The sequence below is a fragment of the Pyxicephalus adspersus genome, chromosome 5 (genome assembly GCF_032062135.1).
Source record: "Pyxicephalus adspersus chromosome 5, UCB_Pads_2.0, whole genome shotgun sequence".
In the NCBI taxonomy this organism is placed as follows: Eukaryota; Metazoa; Chordata; class Amphibia; order Anura; family Pyxicephalidae; genus Pyxicephalus; species Pyxicephalus adspersus.
Window position 1 is genome coordinate 37,917,267 of NC_092862.1, and position 20,184 is coordinate 37,937,450.

Below are 20,184 nucleotides of genomic sequence, written 5' to 3' on the forward strand. Positions count from 1 at the left end.
CCTAAAAAGGGGGGGCTGTCTTATTTGATGGCCCTGCCTTATCATCGGGGAAACACGGTAATACAAAAGAAGTTTGTCTTTACAATGGATTTTTAGAGCCTAAGATGTTTCTATATGAAGCTTGACAAGTTTATCTTTTATTGAAATGGTGGAACAAGATGGCTGAGCATCCATAATTTGTACAACCTCTTGCAACCAGAGAGCACTAAATGCTCCCCAAGCTTGGGACTTACAAGGTGATCAATCAAGTTATTAAAGAATGACTTAGTAAGATCTTTCAGACACTATTCCTCTGACTTCTTTATAGTGGAAATATGTGGATTGCAGCCCTCATATGAGTCTAAGAGGCACTTGTATGGTCTCAGAAGAATATTATCCACCACTTTAATAAACTTGTGTGGTAGCACCATTTCTGCATACATATACAGTACACAAACATAACCCATGAAAATAGTAACATAACATATATCTGTACAAGAACATAACAATGAGCATGGTAGGTACCAATGATTCAGATTTAGAAGAAAGCATTATGACTAAAGGTAGGCTTTAAATAAAGGTTGAAATTTGGAAGAGATGGAAAAAACATTTGACAAAAGCCTTTTCTGTTCATGGAAGAAGATGATCTTTACAGTTCAAGATCCACTCATGTTATCTATTTTAATATGGACTCAAAATCTAATCCTGAAAAAAATCCACAAAGTTTGATTTTCTGTCTCATTTTTATTTTAGTGTTCTTTTTAAATCTAGGACCTCATTTTTCTGCTTCACTGGTAACCTTTAGGTTGGGACCCAAAACATGTTCTCTAAACTGAAAAATGCTAGCAATAAATAAAAAATATTCACAGGTATTTGATGCCTGTCCATAGCCAATCTTAGTTTTGGCAAATCGAAACACTTTTCTCTGAGAGTCAATTAATGGTACGAGTCTGGTGTGAACTATTCCTAAATGTTTTTAGAGAAACATTTTTTTAAATATTTTTTGTGATTTATGTTCTAGAAAAAAGATTATTATTTTCATCATTTTCATTAGAGTCAAGTCCTGTAAACCAGAAAAATGTTTCGAGATCTGATGAACATTGCCTGTATTTACTTCTCAATAGATTTATACATCCAAATTTGTTGATATTAAAAATGAAGGACATATCCGTATCACTGTCACTGGAGCTTCTGAGAGGGTTTATAAAGCTTATGTTGTTTATATTGTTATTTTCATCTGTGTATACATAATTATTTAACAAATGACTCTGTTTAGTGTCTGGTGATAATGTACGCAGCAGTTGATTTTCTATGTCGTAAGGACTGCAATAAACAAATCCTCTGTCTTTCTCATTGACATGATTAATTATTGCAGGTAAAATAGGACAGTGTTGACCACAAACAAGCTGGAGTTTGTCCAGTGAATCTTGTTCCTGTATTTGCCTCCGGCTTCCACCAGAACGGTTGGGATGTTGGGCATTACCTGCCATTTTAGGATCAGACTGGGGCAATGGATGTACTTTATTGTCTGATAAACTGAAGTCAACAGTGGCAAATGATGGTAGACTTCCACTTATTGCTCCACACTTCTCTATGGATTCCAGTGAGTAATGTGTTTTGCTTTTACCAATCCCACCTGATGATTTGGGTCTGACTTTGGACTTGAAACTGTGTGTATCATTAAAAGGTTCTGAGTCACTTCCATGGGGCATGCTAAAGTAATGGCATGTATATGACTGAGGCTTAGCCATATCTTCAATTTCTGAAGAGGACACCTCAGCTAATGGCTGATTTGTTTTGCAGGCAGGATGTAAATATGGAACATCATCACTTGTATTGTCGAGGAATGTGTCTGCAGAAGTTGTATCTAAATTCCCATACATTCCAATTACTTCAGGTGGTGACTTCCTTACCAAATGATTCTCTCTCAACAACCATCGGCCCTTGTCTATGAGAACGCCACCATCATTATGAGGACATTCAGGCTTCTGTGAAGTCAAACAATCATGGTCATTACTATTCTGCAGTAGTGGCACTGATAGTCTTTTTAAACTGCTTGACCCATCTTCTATTTTATTAGTAGGACTTGATAAGGACCTTGCCATGCTTTCTTTTGAAAGGAAATGCTTTTGGCTGGAGTTCATATATTCAGCATTGTCATTGTTTTCAGTTTGTTCAGGCTGTGTGTGGACTGCAGTGCTTGGTGATACATAAGTCTTGGGTAGTATGATTTTAGTCTCTGGCTTACCATAAAGCCTTTCAATGGCTCGTTTAACAAATCCTGTCTTAAAGGGCTTTTCCTGTATTTGCTCCTCTCCACTCTCTGTCATGATTTCACTAGATACCCTCAGGGTATCACTGTCTTCACTATCCTGTCTATAATCTGACCAGTCAGAAGATATAGGGCTCTGTAAAGGCTTTGAATATTCAGTGCCGCAAGAAGAGTATTTTCTTTGTTCCATTTCTTGTACCATCATTTTTACTTTAGACACCATTTTTGGAGAAGACGATTTTCCTTCATCATTGACATTTTCATTTACAACATCTGATTTAGGTAAACACTTCTCTGACAAATCAACGGGATGTACTTCAGAATTCTGTCTATCTGAATGTAAGGCCTGGTCAATGTTCTCTAAAGCACTAGCAGATTCATTATTAAGATCGTTGTGTATTCCTAGCAAACTGAAGTGTTCTGGATTGTGATTAGCTTCATTTCTACAGCTATCGCCAGAAAGCGCTCTGTAAGGAATAGTTGAAAAAAATTTGAAGTCATCCATGTCATCAGTCAGAATGTTACAATCTTCATCATTTTGCGGTAGATCTGTTTTTTCACATGATTGTAGTATCAACTCTTTGCTAGTTGTATTGTCAGCACCTGTATAATCAATCTGGACATTTTTCATATTCTTTTCTGAGTCCATAGGATATTTACGTGCAGGAATAAAATCACTTGGCAAGGTTTTCATTACTGTATCAAACCTTACTGCAGACTCTTGTAGATGTACAATAGCTGCCTTTAAGTCATCAGCATTTTCTGTGATGGCAATTTTTTTTAGGGACTGAAGCAGTGTAAATATTGCAGAGTAATTGTTGGTGCTCTGGTTCAAGTCTTCCACCATATGATACATACCTTGTTTTAGATGTAAAACTATCAGCCAGGCAAGCAATATTTGGGAAGATGAAGAAGGAGAAGTTTTGAGTGGAGTATTTGGAAGACTGAGTGACTTTTCTAAGTTTCTTTTTTTAGATTTGTTAATATTCTGGAAAGGCAAAGTAACATTTTCTTCCAATGCATCTTCCACGCAATCACCATTTATACAATATGTTGATGTTTTTCTAATTGTATCATTTTCAACCTGAATAGCAGCATCTGAGCTTGGCTTTTTTTGTGCCAAATTTATGATCTGATGACTTACCAACCACTTGATTAATTCTTCAGGTTTAAAGCTATCATAACTAATGTGTTGACATTCAGCAAAATTTTGTGCAACTATTTCTGCTATGTCTTTACTTTTTTCCATAAAATTGGAAAAGGAATCTTCAAGTGACTCTGAATGTTCGGTCAAAGTCTCTTTCTCATTGGTCCTTTTATGATCTGAATTGTTTAGATATCCGTCTATAGCAGAATTTTCATTTTCATTGCAGCTTTCACCAATGTTTTTTTTACAACCTGCACCTCCACAACTTACATTGGTATGAGTACAGGTGTCAGTATTGACGCAAGTAATGTTATTGTCAGAATTTGTAGAGGAGATCAATTGAGACATAGGAAAGGTTGCATTTGGGAAAATGTTCTTTAGCCAGTTTTGCACATAACTTTCAAGCATAGCAGGGAGTGTTGTGGAGTCCACATTTTCCGACTCCAAACTGTTTGAACCACTTGTCATTTTACCATTGGTTGTTTTGTGACTTTTAGATTTCTTTTTAGGATTCTTTTGTTTTTTTGTTGTTTTCAGTGATCTTTTGGATATTTTTGAACTATTTTTAGGCAGTTTACCCTCTGAAACAGGGATATCTTGTGTGGGGGGACACTGTGATTGGTCATTATTGTAAAGCACAGAGCAGTTCGACACATTGATTCGGCTGCAACAAACGTCAGCCTCTGTTTGTGTATTCTCTTGTTTTGATTCCTCACTGTTTTCAGTAGTAAGATTAAGAAACTCATCACATGTTTTAACAGAGCTTGGCTTTACTTTTGCCATTTTTTTAACACCCTTCAATTTTTTTGGTTCGGGTTGATGTGATGACACAGAATGAGGAAATATATCTTCAAACAAAAGATTTTTTGTTGAAGGATTTGTCTCTTGGCATGTGTCTTCACACAATAAATGCAGGGATTCTAGATTCTGAGATTCTAAAGCAGTTGAATTACAATTGGGAATATTTCCTTGATCAACTGCTGTTTTCTTCTTTTTCTTCTTCTTTTCTTTTGCTAAAGGTGTACAATAATTATCATTGCTAGCACAGGTATCATTTTCTGAAAATCTGTCTATTTTGTCCTCTAAAGTAGATGGTGGTTGATCTAATGAATTAGGAATTGTACTTGAATTTATTTTAGCTGGAACATTTCCCATTAGTAATGCAGCAGTTTCTGGTGATCCTGTATCTAAACCCTCTGTATTAGCACCTCCAGAATCTATAATCACATGCTTAGTTCTTTCATTCATTATGGAAGGGTCGCTGTATGTAACAGAAGTACTCATGGATCTCTTGATTTCTTTAAATCTAATTTTCTCCTGCTGGTATATGCGCTTACCTGCTGAGTTTGGCCTATTTTGTTTAGAAGAAACACACATGTAATCACTTCTTAAAGATTTTCTTACATCTTTCTCATATACAGTATCTCTTTGTGACAATTCCATAAGAGTGTTCTCTAGCATCTCAAAACTGTCCTCACTTAACTTAGTTAACTGCTTTGGATGTTTGTGATCTACTCCATTTTGTCTTAGATCAGCCTCACTGGAGTCAAGATTGTCTGCAGTTGTTAACATCTGTGTATTGCAGTCATCTTCCATATCATCAACAGACTTAGTAGCTTCATGCTCCATTTCCTGGTAACTGAACATCTGTTTCATGTGTTCTTGCAGGTTTCCTTCTGAAGTTCTCCTCATTGAAGCCCTCCTTTCTTCACCTTTTCTAATTCCCGGTGTAGGTGGTCTGTAGAAACTTGACTTCTCTTTTTTTGATGATAATATTCTGCATTTGTTAGTATTAACGTTATTGTCTTGTATTTGGCTGTGAACTTTTTCAACATTAGTTTTACATCTATATTCCATTGAGTCTTTGTGTTCCTCATGAATTTTGGTATCAACAAAAGTATCTGCCACTGGGGAGTCCTTGATTCTTACAGCTTCAGTTTCTGGATTTATAGAAGAACGGAAAATTCTCTTCTTGTAGTATGATATATCTGCCCGACTTACTGTAGTTGACCAGTTAATTGTTTCCTCTTGTCTTATCTTAAAGCAAACTTTCATTTCTACAGTCATTGTGCCATCAGAATTTAGATGGATTGTTTTTTCAATGTTATCACCTGGAGAAATGATTGGCATTTCCTCTCCAGAATGGGGCCAGCGTTCTGTTAAACACATTTCATTGTCAGGTGTGTGGGAGTATTCCACAAGGTTATCATCTTTATTGGATACATTTGCCGATGACTGGCAGTATTCTTGACCACTGGGACTTGTGAGAACAGGCTCATTAGCTTTCCCTCCTGATGTTCAAGTATAATTCAAAGTGACAGAAGGTAATGAGAAGTAAAGGTAATTTAAGGGTGTGATTTATCCAAGTGAGACGACAGCACACAGAAGGAAGCAGAGAAAAGAAAGGAAAAGACAGGAGCAAATGTTAGTAAATTGGGTTAAACAGTATACTATAAGATCAGAAAGATCAGAAACTGAAAATTAATAAAAAAAATATTTGTTAGCCCTACACCTGTGTTTAAGATTGATTTTTTTTACAGGAGTTTAGTTAAACAAATTTGATAATTGCTTGACATGATTGGTATGAAAGTGCTATTACAGTTTTGAAAGGTAAGTATAAAAAACTCACCTATTTTGTTGTTAGTTAAGATTATTGTGTTTCAGTGCCATTATCAATACTAGTGGATTGATTTAATATTTCATGAACATAGAGCTAGCCCTGAGGGAAATACTGTAATATGGTTCAAATACATTATAAACCCTGCAGGATACACCTCTGTTTAGCATCAAAGTATCTCTATCACACTTCATGCTTCACAGGTAGTCCCTGGGTTACATACAAGATAGGGACTGTAGGTTTGTTCTTAAGTTGAATTTGTATGTAAGTCAGAACAGGTACATTATTTTAATAAATACAATTAGGACAGATGTTTGTCTCAACATATCATTAAGCAGCATAGTGTCAGGTACAAAATAATATAATATATTATTATTGTATAAAATCCTCACTGTGAGTTAATCACAAACAAAGCAAAAAAAAAACTTTATGGAGCCTAGAGATTCATTAACTTCTGGAGCAAGCTGCGCTTTGATATGCAAAAAAAAAAAAAAACAACTGCCAAGTTTGTCTTGTGAATAAAGATTTTTCAAAAAAGCTCATCGCTTAAGATCACCCACAACCTCAGCTGTGTTTAGCAAAAGATTTCTTCTGCAAATCATGTAAATGCCCCCCTTACCCCATCAAGTCTCTGTCCTGCACAGGAGCGAGCAGGGAAGCCCCGTTCGTATCTAGGAGTTGTCCTTATGCCGGATGTCCTTAACTCTGGGACTACCTGTGCTCTCACAGTCCCTGTGCTTTCTCAAAAAGTGCCAGGGGGCTGCATTTTAAAACTTTTATTTTCAGGATTATATGTGTCACACTTTTTCAACTTTTTAGGAACCCCTGAAATTACTGTTAAAACTAAAAAAAACTCTTACTAATGGATTATTTGTATTATTAATTTTGAAAAAAGAAGAAGAAAAAATATTAAAAATAATAACTAAAAGATAAATGCTGACAATAAAACCTATAATGTAAATGTATATAAATGTTTATTGTGTCCCCATACATTGTTGATCAGTAAAGAGGCCTTTTACATTCAGATTAGTGGTACATTGGTGGTCATTAGAAAAGTTCCATAACCATGAGAATGAACCGCGTATATTGGAGGCCATTTGAAGAATCAGTTAGCATAGTCCTAATAAGCTGGTGGTCAGTGGTACAATTTTTACTTAGATTGGTTGTCAGTGATACCCCCTTACAAATAACTAGTAACAAATTGCAGTTTTCGAGTTCTAGAGGAACCTGGCTGAGATTTTTACTCCAGAAATATTACAGTTGTATGTCAAATGCAGTTTTCGATCATTTTCCAGGTCAGATTCTCCAAAGGATATCCTCATGTCTATCCAAGGCAAACATTAATATAACATTCTCCAACAACATGTACCTGATTATTTTTATGTATGAACAGGTAGGTGGCTAATTCTTTTTCTCCTATATGACAGCAATGGTGCTTGGTGACTGGCCTAGCATTGTCAGTCCTGCCTTTGTCTAGAACATGTTGATGAAGATGAAACATTAATAAAAACTTTTGCTTTGCCGTTTCTTGCTAAGTAACAGGCTTATATTAGGGTTGCATATTTTTTGACATGATAATTATCTAATCTGGTACAATTGGGGCATATTTATGTCATTTACTGCAGTTGTTATGTATAACACATGCACAAGGAAGATATATCTGCAGTGGATGTTTATCAGATATTTATATGCTGCATTAGTAATATACCCAAATATCTACTAATGGTAATATTATTCAATTCAAACTTCTAGCTAATTCCACAAACATGCAGATAGGTTGATTGGCTTCCACCCAAATTGTCCTTAGACTGTGGTAATATAAAGGTGTCAGTGCTATATAAATACTAGATGATAATATTAATAATATTAGAAAAAAAGCTATTTGGAAATAAGTGGCATATTTTCTACTTACGACTTTTCATGTCTGGTTTTGATCTGGACTTAGGAAACACTCGCTGGGAGATGCCAGGTAATTTAGCAGGTAGAAATTCCCTCTCAGAGTCATAATTTCCGGGTTTAAAGGGTTCTCTGCCAGCTGCCACTATTGTTCCAGTGCTCAGCAGGAGCGCATGCATGCTAAGAATCTGAAGAATAAAACACAAACAAGGTTGTGACAAAAAATTATAGTATGAGAATACTTAAGAGTAAAGAAATATTTGGAAGAATGATTGTAGCTGCATTGCAATTTTTTCTGGAGCGTGTCTGCAAAGCATACAATATCTCTTCAATAATCAGTTTAATTTTAATAGTATCAAACATTTGCAAAAAGCAAGTAAAACCAGTCAGTGATAGCAGTGCTTTTCAGAAAACATTGCAACTGTGCTAAAATTAGGAACGTCACAGTTAGATTGAAGAAAGGCATTTTTAGTACATTTATGCTTAGTTATGCATGTTCGATTTGCTCAGCACTGCACATATACTTTTTAGAATTTTACTAGACCTGCAGTATTCCCTCCCAAAATTGTGCTATTTTTGTAATGTTAAGCTACGTACACACGTCAGATTTTTATCGCCCGATAATCGGCATCGGTCAATTATCGGGCAAAAATCTGCCATGTGTACAGTCGGTGTCGTCCATCGTCCAGACAACCGACCTTCCGGATCCACGGACGATGGACGACAGCCGATCCTAATGAAAGGGAAGGGGAGAGCGCGCAGCAGGGTGCCGCTCCGTCGCTCTCCCCCTCCCCTCTCCATAGAGCATGAACGGTGCTGTATGTACAGCACCGTTCATGCATCGTGCACTCCCTTGTCGTTGGAAAGGATCGTGAAAGATCCTTTCCAACGACAAAAATTGGAAGTGTGTACGCAGCTTTACAGTTCATTACTGAGCAAAAAATGTGTTGCACACCTGAAGTTTTAGCTCAACTCTGAGATAAGCACATTTTCTATAGACATAGACATGTGCACTTTTACTTGAAAAGTATTGTGCGTTGTGTAATTTTTCCTGATCTGTGCAGTAATCCAGTGTGAAACTTTCTACGTAAAGACTGATCACTGCAGCTCTCTCTCCTTGTGCACGGTGACTGGTCTTTTATACACCCCTTTGCAGTTTTCTGCAGGCAGCTTGTAGCGGGTGGACCTCTCAGGTTCCTCCCACAGGTGGGCAGGTTACGTACAGCCCACTCATCATGTCACTAATAATTTTACACGATGACCATTTTCTTATTCAGGATCAGCATGAATGTGAATCCTGGGCATAAGCTGTAAAGTTGAAAATGTTGTATGAATTTAAGCATCATCCCTATTGAACATGTTTATTGTATGTTAGGCTTAGTCTACACGGAGTGTTTCCCCAGCATTTATCCTGAGGCTTTAAAAGCCCTTGTTTTAAATTCCAATGCATTCCAATGGGCTAATCTACACCAGGTCTGCACAATCTACACATCTGCACATTTTTAGGCGTTATCTATAATTCTGCTTGAAACATTTTAAAAATTAAATCGCGTGGTTAACGTGGTTAAACATGGGTTAGAGCAGGTAAACACGGGTAAATGCATCCATTGATTTCATGCGGCATAGGCATTTTCCAGCGTTCTCCAGCGGTTTAAAGGCAAGCTTTATAACACTAGTAAGTGCATAAAATGCATATAAACACGGTAGGAACGTTTACATGCGTTTTAAAAACTGTCCATGTAGACCCAGCCTTAAGCAGTCCCCTTTCGTTTCCTCTTAGCTGTATATGTTAACTTACCCGTCTTCCATCTGTACTGTACAGTTTGAAAACTGGGAACTGCAAAACCTCGGAAACTTGATCAAGGAATGTATCAAAACTTTGTTTAGGCTTCCTGTTTAGCATTAGAGTATATTTAGAATCTTTATCTCCATTTTTAAATATAACAAAGTTCTTTAAATTTCCAAGCACAATAGTGTTTTCTCTCCTAAAAGGTGCAACTTCATTTTGGCGAGCCAGTTGTGCTGCTCTTCTGCGTGCACTGATTGGCCTTGTGCTCTGCCATAATAATGGCTTCTTGCTAGCCCTTTCAAGATTTATTGGTTTTATTTTTCTTTGATGGGAGCAAATGTAGGATTTTCCATCCTCAAGTTCCTCTAGTGAAGTTATGTGGTGTACGCCACGTGGTGTGGTAATATTTCTAACACCAAAAGGCAGAGGAACTTTTTTGGACAAGTTGTCTAGCAAGGCATCAAATGTCTTAAATGATCGGTTGGAGACAACCATCTTTATTCCATTAAATCGTGGGTCCCCACTTTTGTAGAATTGTATTCTTTTGGTGGATCCAAGATCTGCCATTCGTGAATTCTTTGTAGAAGAAGCTTGTATGCTCTCTGTGGAGTGTGCTTGGGTCACAGAGATGTTAGTGGATGTAGATTCACTCATTCTTGACAGTAATCTAAGGAAAAATCACATTATGTAGCTTACTAGGATAGTTTTGGTTAACATTAACACACAATAAATAAAAAGAGAAAGAACAAAAGCCAAGAAATGTATTGTCTATAAAAATAAAGTATATATTTATGGCTTATTGGAGAAAGGATGTCCTACATGGTATGTATAACAATCTGAGCTCCATTAATAGATATTACGTCTTTCTTTTAGTTTCTGTTAGTAACCTTAAGAATTTTTATGGGATTATTTTGAGTTTGTCTGCTGTCTGTTTCCTGTTGATGAGAAAAATTCCTTTACTTCCTGTCCTCTAGACGCAACACAAAAGGGAGAGTTTTCTCTTTTCCCCCAAAACATTTTTACTATTTTATTTCCTTTATTTTTTGTCTTATGTGTTTATTTTTTGTGATATGACTACCGGGACAAACAGAGGTTTATTCTACCCAGTGGGGGGCCACAATAAAAATCTTGATTTTAACCTTAACCTATATTACCAAAAACTAAAAAATGTTTCTCCTTTATACACAATGCTGTGTTGCCAAAGATTTGACTCTAATTTATAATGTAAATTAGAAAATTACAGCTGGAGTCTGGAGTTTAGCTACAATAATTTTGTTATCCTCCATCATTTCCAGCATTTCATGACTAAGGATCATACAGTATAGACAACACAGTTACCATGAATACATTTATACAGTAGTACAGAACATATAGAAAATCAAATACAAAATACATACATAGATATCACAGAATATAATAACACAACTATATATGTGTATTTGATAGAAAAAGTACAACCAAGACAAGAAACACTAGGGGTCCTGAACCTGCACTTGAAAGTTTACAATCTGGATGCCAGAGAGAAGGTGACCAAGATGGAGACTAGGAGAGTTTTAAAGGCAGTGGTTGGATTGGCATGTGGAAATTAATGAGGATATGAATGGACTTGACATGTTGTGCGTCGATTAGAGGTACAGGTTGACATTCAAAAACCAAGCAATCTCCGGACCTGAGGAGTGCCAGATTTTCAAAAATTCTGGATTTTTTATGGTTATATATGCTGCATATATATCTAACAGAAAATTACTACTTGTACAGTCTTTGAAATGGATGCTGAATCCATAATATGGCTATACAGCAGCAAATAAATGGACTGAGCAGGAAAGCACATGCATACAAGACCCAACACCTGATTCTGTAGTACAGCGCCATCAAAACATAAACGGCGCCTCCAGAAAACACATGTACATTTGAAAATGTGCTCCAAAATCCATGCCGGAAATCTGAAGTAAAAAGGAGCAGCACCTGAAAAGTGGCGGGAGAGGTGGATGAGATAAGTTCCAAAGATCAAAAAGAATTCCAGAGTTCCAAATAAGTGACAAATTTGAAGACTAACTCCATAGATGAACTGCCCAAATCCAATGTTAATATTAGATTTGGGCAGTGTTTGAAAAAGTATGGGTCGCTAACCAAACTAGGTATACATATCATAAGAAAAAAACACAACTGCTTGCTCACAGTGCTTTTACTTTTTTATATTAAATAATGCAAACATTTGCACCAATTATTTATGTATTAGAGATGTATGTAACTGAAAAAATACCTTTAATTACCAATTATTTATAGCTGATTTGTGCATGTGCAAATTTAAATAGTTAGAACAATATCATCTCACTGATGAAAGTGCAATCTTTCTGGAATGACATGAGTTAAATCTTTGTCCCAGTCTGACAGCTAATATAAATATACATTCAGAACACAGACTACATTCATTTTGCAGTATTTCATGGTGTTCTGCTCCCTTTCAATGATATCCTAGTATAAAGCTCAGACACCATGATGAACACACGTCGTTTTATATCACAACCAGTGACTGTAAAACAGAACTGTTTAAATCCTTTCTATAAGTCGCACAGAGAAGTAGAATTTGAATGCACTGCTAAGTACCTTGGCTAGTGATCTATAACACCTAATTGATCAATTTTCTCCTAACTACTGGAATCCCTATACGTTAGAAGATTCACAGTGTGGAACAGATTAGACAGTTCTGCATTGTTTATAGCTGACAAGCAATATTATATAATGCCTCCTTTACCAGAAAGGGGTCAATACTCAATGGGTGAAGACAAAAACAAAAAAACAGAATTGACAAGGAGTAAATCTGTAAAGTATCACCAGTGCTCATAGGACTAACGGAACACAAACAACAAGTAATGCACTCATATAAATATAAAAACAATAAATTGAATAGTTTAATTCAAGAAGCATAAGAATCAGTAATTTGAAACCAATCATGTGTGCTGCAGCATATTTGTGCTTACGATGTACATGCTGCTAGGAGTACAGTTGATAATGATGACCTCACCAGTCAGGGTAAAACTATACGAATTTAAGCTATGTGACATCACTACTTCCCCAAAACACCATACATCCATCTCCATACTCCACAGTAGGGATGGTATAATTTTTGTCATAAGCCTTGTTGCATCCTTTCCAAACAAAACATTCAAGGGTTAGCCACTAAAGATAAGTTTTGGTCCCATTACTCAAACTTTGTTGCAAACATTTTCTGGCTTGACTAGATGCTGTTTTGCATATTGTAAATCAGCTGATTAGTGGGATTGGCACACTAAATACTTTTTTCTTTCAAATGACCATGAAGTCCATTTTTGATTAGGTACCTACCTAATATGCATCTAAAAATAGCAATACCACTTGTTTGCAGAGGGGCCTGTATTTTAGCAACAGTGGCTTATGGGTTTAATTTGTATTGCAACAAATTTTCCTGGATGAAATCTTGTTTGGTCTACCTGACCATGGCTTTGTAACAACAAACCCCTAACTTTTCTCTTTTTTAAATATGTTTGAACACTACTGATTGACAGCATTTTCAAAACTCTATTTTCCTATAATACTTTTGCTTTGTACAACACAGCAACCCTTTATCTCTCTACTCAGGTTCATCAACAGTTTTGCCATGGCTCATTATCTAGCAGTCCAGCTCTGAATTAATTTAAATTGATAATGCGGTCAGTTGAATTTATGCAAAGACATTGATCCCAATTAAAAAACGTACAGGTCTCTGACACTCTCTCTAAATTAGCCACCGTTACAATGCATGTATATTGTCAGGGCCAAAGGTAAACTTTTGATCAGGCCCCTTTGGGTTATTTCAGTTATCAATATGATTTTAAAAGTGTACACACTAATATGTGATATTTGCTTTTTCTAAAAACACTCCCTACATAAAAGAAAGTTTTATCTGTCAATGGGCAATAATTCTCAAATTCTGCCATGATGTGTAAACGTATGACATGAACAATGAGCTTGACATACTGCAGGAATAAAGGCTGTGTGAATTCACCTGTCAAAGTGAATTCAATGGTTTTCATACACAGTAGATAGTTATTTATTGACATCTTGCAAAACCAGAGGACATTTTATCAATGATATTAATGCGTAATGTCTAATTTCACAAAACAGGTGTCTACTGACAAGTACCTGTATCCATTACTTCCCTCCTTCCCACTTAATTCCCATCCACTTTTCAGTGGTGGTTAGTAGCAGTGATAATTATTCACCCACCCCTTTTATTGGTGGTGCTGGACCACAGAGTGCATTACGACACCAGACACTGCCACTCTGCATTGGCACCGACTGTCCTGGGTCCTGTCCGAGCTCATAAGACATTGCCATTGCACCACTGTGTCCCAAATATGGTTACTATCCTTACGGATCACTTGGCTACTACAAAAATGGTGCAACTATCTGCGTGATGTCAAGGTCATTCATTACACATTGTTGGGGACAGACATCTAGCGAGTAAAAAAATACCTTGCAACATCAACTTGCTCTGCTCATCCATATGTGTTGAATCTTATTATATATTAAAACACCCCTAGATGATTCACAAGAAATTCAGAAGAGAGTTGTGATTTGTAACAATTTTCATTGATGTGGGGTGTGTCATATATTAACAGATGACATATTTGTCTGCTAAAATCTATAGAGCTACTGAATCAATCATCCATACAACAATCTGATCTACTGAACAGTACGACTTGTTAGATGTTCATTTTCTTTGTATGGGCAGCTACAGCCAATAAACTCAAGCTGGGTTCAGTTTGATTACCCAATCATGTGCTAGATAAAAACCTTTTTTTCTTGATTTGGTATATGATTGGGTATTCAAAGTGAACACAGCTTCATCTTATTTCACGCAATGGTAATATACATTTTCACACTTAAAATGACATTGCCAGGTCATCAGCCTTCATTCCTATAGTAAATCAAACCCATTACATTTGAAATTATTTAAAGTCACTCACACATTTTCCCATTTCTATAACCTAAACAATGCTGGTTTATAGAAAAAAAACTGAAAACATCAAATAGATTTACACACTTCTCCTATAATTACACATATCTGCATTCAGGCATGCTTTCAGAAAATCCTTGGTATTAACAAAAACTGAATACAAAATTGCAGGAACACATTAAAATACAAGGAACTTACCTGTCATTTATCTTAGTGGAAATAACAGAATAATAGAAATAATTTTGTAAAATCCCCAGACACTTAACCCCGATGTAAACAGCTCCAGCTCACTAAGACTATGAATAGACCTGCTGCTTAGGACATCACAGCCAATTTGCCTAATACGGTTTCAGAGCTAATCACTGGAGTCAAATTAGGGAAACCAGGCTTACCTTCGCCATTCACACATTAGCCTAGATACTAGATACACATTCCACTACTGAAAAAATCCCTGGTGAACACAGATTTTTGATTTCTCTTTTGCATTTGTTTTCTCTAGGTTTTTCTAAACTTAAATATCAGATTTTGGGGTTTATCCCAAAGGGCTTGAATATTTACACAATGTGAAGCATGTAAATGGGATCTACCAGAAACTTAGAACCCCCAATCAGTAATAACCTTTCACTGGTCTTAGCTTTGAGCTAAGTAGAGTTAGAAGTGGCTTCTTTGTACAGGTCACTGCAGGGCTAAACTTGCAGCAACCCTGGTGTTACTACTTTCTGCAGAATTGTGTGATCACAAATACATACAGTATATTTCTAAAGTGGCTTTAGGACCACAATGAGCCCCTCTGCAGACCCCCAGAGTCTCCTGATGGATAGATTGTTGATTTGTAAAGGAGTTAAACATTTAGAAGAATATTGTTGATTGCCTTGGGACAAAAATAACTATTGTTAATAAAAGAATCGGTTATAAACTACATTTTGAAGCAAATAACCCCCTTCCTTCCATATCAGCATTTTCATACATTTCCCTGCCTATTCTTTAACTTTGATTTATGGAAAAACTACAGGCTTTTTGTAAAATGTTTTGAACATGTTCCAAGAGGTTCACTTTATTAGGACCCAGTTTCTTTATAACATTGACAGTAGTAAGTTCTGGATGATTTATACCAACTAGGTAAAAGAATATAGTTGTAACTGCCAAAAACCAACAAAGTGTTTTCTCAGCAGTCAATAAGGGAAATCATGTACCATTGTAGTATATTGAGATTTTATTTAAAGCTATTGGCATAGTTATTGTATCCTCAACCTTTATTACATAACACAAGTTAAAAATTGTGACGGTTATTAACAGGTTATTAGAGTAAACCCTTGATGACTGGTGCTACATTGATAGCACACAGAAGGAAAATGTTTGTTGATGAGACAATTGGCAGAAGTATTAAACCTCATTCTATCAGGTTAAAAATTACACATTGTTGAACACTGATATGTCTAGAAGGAGAAATGAAAGTATTTTAGTGGGTTGGTTATTGTCACAAGAGCTCCAGCCCATCACTAATGTGAACTTGTTGCAGGATGAAGAAGATTGCAAATGCATGTAAACTGGCAAGTGATCACCTGAGTGCCTTTCTGTATTACATGGGAAAATGCTGTGTGTCTTAGGAGTTATTTCTGCAGGTGTTTGATAACTTTGCAAAGAGATTATTCACTTAAAATGAAGAAGTTACACTTAAAATATTTGGCATCAGGTAGGTCTATTCTTTAGAAAGGGACAAGCAACATCCCTTCAACAATAAGTATTTCTACCTGCCTATTTGCTACCCATCTGTCAAAATTTGGGGGTATCCGGCACATCCCGGGTTCCATTGCAGGTGCCAGAACTGGTTGAATTCTCACGTAGGCGTAGTTATGTCATCCCAGCCCAGCAAACCAAGATGGCCAAAGATCAGAATGTGGAAGGAAGAAGGTGGTGGTGCCCATGACAAAATCAGGACAGGCGAGTATCCTTAGGGTTTAGTTCTGCTTTAGTGAACACTCTAAAGATTGGTTTCCTCCAATCATACAATCATGTGCCAACTTTATCTTTATCTCCCTTGAACATGAGTGATTTAACATAAACACTATAAACCCCTATATTTACTGGTGATATTGGGCTTGGTGGCTAGCACTGGTCTTGCAACCCTAGGCTGTCAGGTTTACATCTTGGCCAGTATGCTATCTACATAGAGTTTGCATGCTCTCCCTGTGTTGACACACTGGGCACGCTGGTTTCTTAACATTCTAAAAACATACTGGTAAATTAGTTCGCTTCCAAAAAGAAAATATCTTATACTGTGTTTGGGGCATTGGACCAGTAAAGGCATTAGATTGTGATCCCTTTTGGGGGACAGTTAAGCTACGTACACACGTCCAACGGTTCTTGCCCAATAATCGGCTCAGGGCCGATATCGGGCGAGAATCTGGCGTGTGTACAGTGCCAGTCGTCCATCCTCCGAACGATCGTCCAGGCGGATCCATGGACGACTAGCGGTCCTAATGTAAGGGAAGGAAGAGAGCGTGCAGCGGGGTGCCACTCCGTCGTTCTCCCCTCTGTATAGAGCAGAACGTTGCTGTATGTACACCACTCGTTCATGCATTGTGCAGTGCTAGTCGTTGCAAAGGATCATGAAAGATCCCTTCCAACGACTATTATTGCACGTGTATGCGGCTTTAGTGAAAGCACAATGGACTCCAAAGTGTGGTTCAGTGAACAAACGCTACTTGTTTTGTAAAGTAACACCAATGAACTGTGCTTAACTGCTTTTAAGATGGAAAATCAGCCAAAAAGGAGGGCATTGTTTTAAATTTTTCAGGTAATGGCCCTTTGCTATGGGTATGAGCAGTACAGCACAACCCTTTGCTACAATGCAAAGCAGAGTCAAAATATGTAAAAACAAATGTGGCTTTCTACTACCTTTATAGAGAATAACCTGAGAACAAGTTTTTACTTTTTCAACATACATTGATAAACCCGTTAGGATAAAGCTGATCTCTTTTATATCTATATTTAAATTTTACTTACTTACTGAAAAGAGTAGTAACAAAACCATTAAAATGTTTATTAGAAAATGTATGTTTTAATCATTTAGGACAATGAAAACATCCATGCTATAGTGAATGCTACAGTGTGTACAGTCTTCTGACATTTTGGTTAGATGTATCCTGTGTCTGATGCTGTTCGTGCAGTTTAAGCTGTACAATGAGACATCCACATATGGCTGTCCTTTATTGTAGCCAGGCCTATAATAAGATTTGTGGCTTCTTTACTTAATCCAGATTAGACAAGATTTATTTGCACTGTGGCGTAATCAACTACTTGCCTATGTATCTCAGAAGTCTTCGGTAGTTAGGGGCTATCATTATTCTAGTTTTGTTTTCAGGAGAAATGTAAAATAAAATATTATCTGTGTAATACAATTGGCATACATATCAGTAAATTGCAGGTCACGTTGCTCCTTTAGCTTGTTGGCTCTTTGGCATGAAATGTGTAAAGTGCATAACAAGCAAGCAAAACAATGTGAATGGGCCCTAATATGGCAATAAATAAAAGATGAACGCAGATATAAAAGGCTTATGTATATATATATAGCTCTGTGACTAACTATTTTGCACCATATTGTAGCAAAATTAAGAAATATTGGCTGGAAATATTTACAAGGCATGGAATATTTGAATGATCTGACAGCAGGTGGAAGTGAGTAGTACTGAACAGCTCACTGCGCCCCCCTATTCATTCTCTACGGGGCTCCCAAATGTAGAAGCTAGCACCCAAAACAGCAGTTCACTGGCATTGGTAAGTGCACCGCAACCTCATGGCCAATGTGAAATTGCCTTAACCCAGCTGGTTGACTTGCAAGAATTATTTATAAAAAGTGCTTTATATATTTACCAAGCTACAATCCATCTCTTCGTGGCCTTCAGCTGAGCCTTTTGAAATTACAGCTCAATACATATTTGATAGGTAATTTTTTTTCTATTTGAATGATTGCTCAATAGAAAGCAGAGCCACTGTAACTATGTACAACAACACTGTACTTTTGTAATGAAATATACAGATAAATAGGACCTAGAAAATAGAATCTTCTCTTTACTGCGTGCCATGAACAGAAACAACAATAAACTTTGTAGGATTTGTCATAAATGCATTTACCAGTCAAGGTCAACCCTAGAATAATCATTCAAGCAGAGTATGACAGGACAATAGAGCCTCTGCTCATAGGAAACAGGGAGGTATTATGTGTGCACCTCTCAATCTCAGCAGATAAGACATTCTTGGGACTTCAAATAAATCACTTGAAACAGCAACAGAAATGGCAAATCTCCGCACACATACATTTAAGCTGGTTGCCACCATAAAATAGCAGGATGTGGAGGCTGCATTCTTGATTTGCTCAGGGAGTTGAAGCTACAGTATAACTCTCAGCACAAGAAAAGGAAAATTACACCCAGCTATAAATTGCTTTTTGATCTGCCGTGTAAAAAGGACAGCTATCAATGATTGTTATGTTGCATTGATCTATATTCAAAATGTGAAATTTTGCTGTTTTACGGGGAGTATAAAAAAGGGTAATTTTGGCTAAGCAGTACCCTTATAAATCTGACTTTTGCTACAAATTCCTCCTGAAAATAGACAATCAGGAGCCTTGCTATTCAGGGCCCTTTCACACCAAGTGTTCTGTCCTGCTTCTGGCACCACTGCCCAATGCAAAACACTATACAACAACTAAGTAATTTGTACATAGACAGGACATGACCACTGCCCAATGCAAAACACCATACAACATTACCATACAACCATTTGTACATAGACAGGACATGGTTCATTTTTTGCCATGCACCACGTGCCAATGTGTTAGAATGCATCTCTACATGCTACGCACCTTCCATTTAAAGGTCTGCTTCCCTGCCAGCCTTCCTGGACAGAATTTGGCAAAGTTAACATTGATGAGAAGGTATTTATTTTTCTTTAGTGATGTCAGAGAATACAAATGTTAGTGTTCCAAAAATTATATATATGTTTTGCATTTAAACACGGACCACTTGCTCTGGCATGTTTCACCCGACAAGGTTTGGGTCTTGCCTCAGACAACCACTGGCCAACGGTAAGGTGGGCCATTTACTCAATTCTTAAATTTTCACAACTGTCTGACCGACTTGATGAAAATATTGAACACATCTCTGTGCAAAATTCCTTTGGTTGCAAGGTGTTTCTGTTTCTTTACATCATACCTTATATCCCCTCATTGCATTTTAATAGGATTCAAATCAAATAGCCTAGTCCATACCCCCTCCCCCATTTCTTCATTCTGAGCCATTCTATGGTTGATTTTATAGTGGGCTTCAGATCATTTATTATGATGCAAATTGAAAAGGCAACTCCAAACCATTCAGGGCCTGGAGCAGCAAAGCAACCCTAAACAATACCATTTCCACCACTATGCTTCTTAGTTGGTGTGAGATTTATGCTAAAATGCTGTCTTCAATTTGCACTGAACATGCCTATTTTTACCGTGGCTAAGCAA

At 36.9% G+C, this 20,184-nt stretch overlaps 1 protein-coding gene across 2 annotated transcripts in view; it reads right to left on the minus strand.

Moving 5' to 3' along the window:
- Positions 1 to 20,184, minus strand: part of RP1 (RP1 axonemal microtubule associated) — a 198,862-nt gene that overhangs the window by 171,820 nt on the left and 6,858 nt on the right. Inside the window, exons 1-3 of one of the 2 annotated variants that reach the window (XM_072411197.1) lie at positions 14,877 to 14,959; positions 9,710 to 10,367; positions 7,928 to 8,099 (exon numbers count right to left, since the gene is read on the minus strand). In XM_072411197.1, the coding sequence (XP_072267298.1) occupies positions 7,928 to 8,099; positions 9,710 to 10,354 (817 nt within the window). In that variant the 5' untranslated portion in view covers positions 10,355 to 10,367; positions 14,877 to 14,959. Of the gene's footprint in view, positions 1 to 7,927; positions 8,100 to 9,709; positions 10,368 to 14,876; positions 14,960 to 20,184 lie in introns of those variants that run through there. The other variant, XM_072411198.1, reaches the window with a different exon arrangement.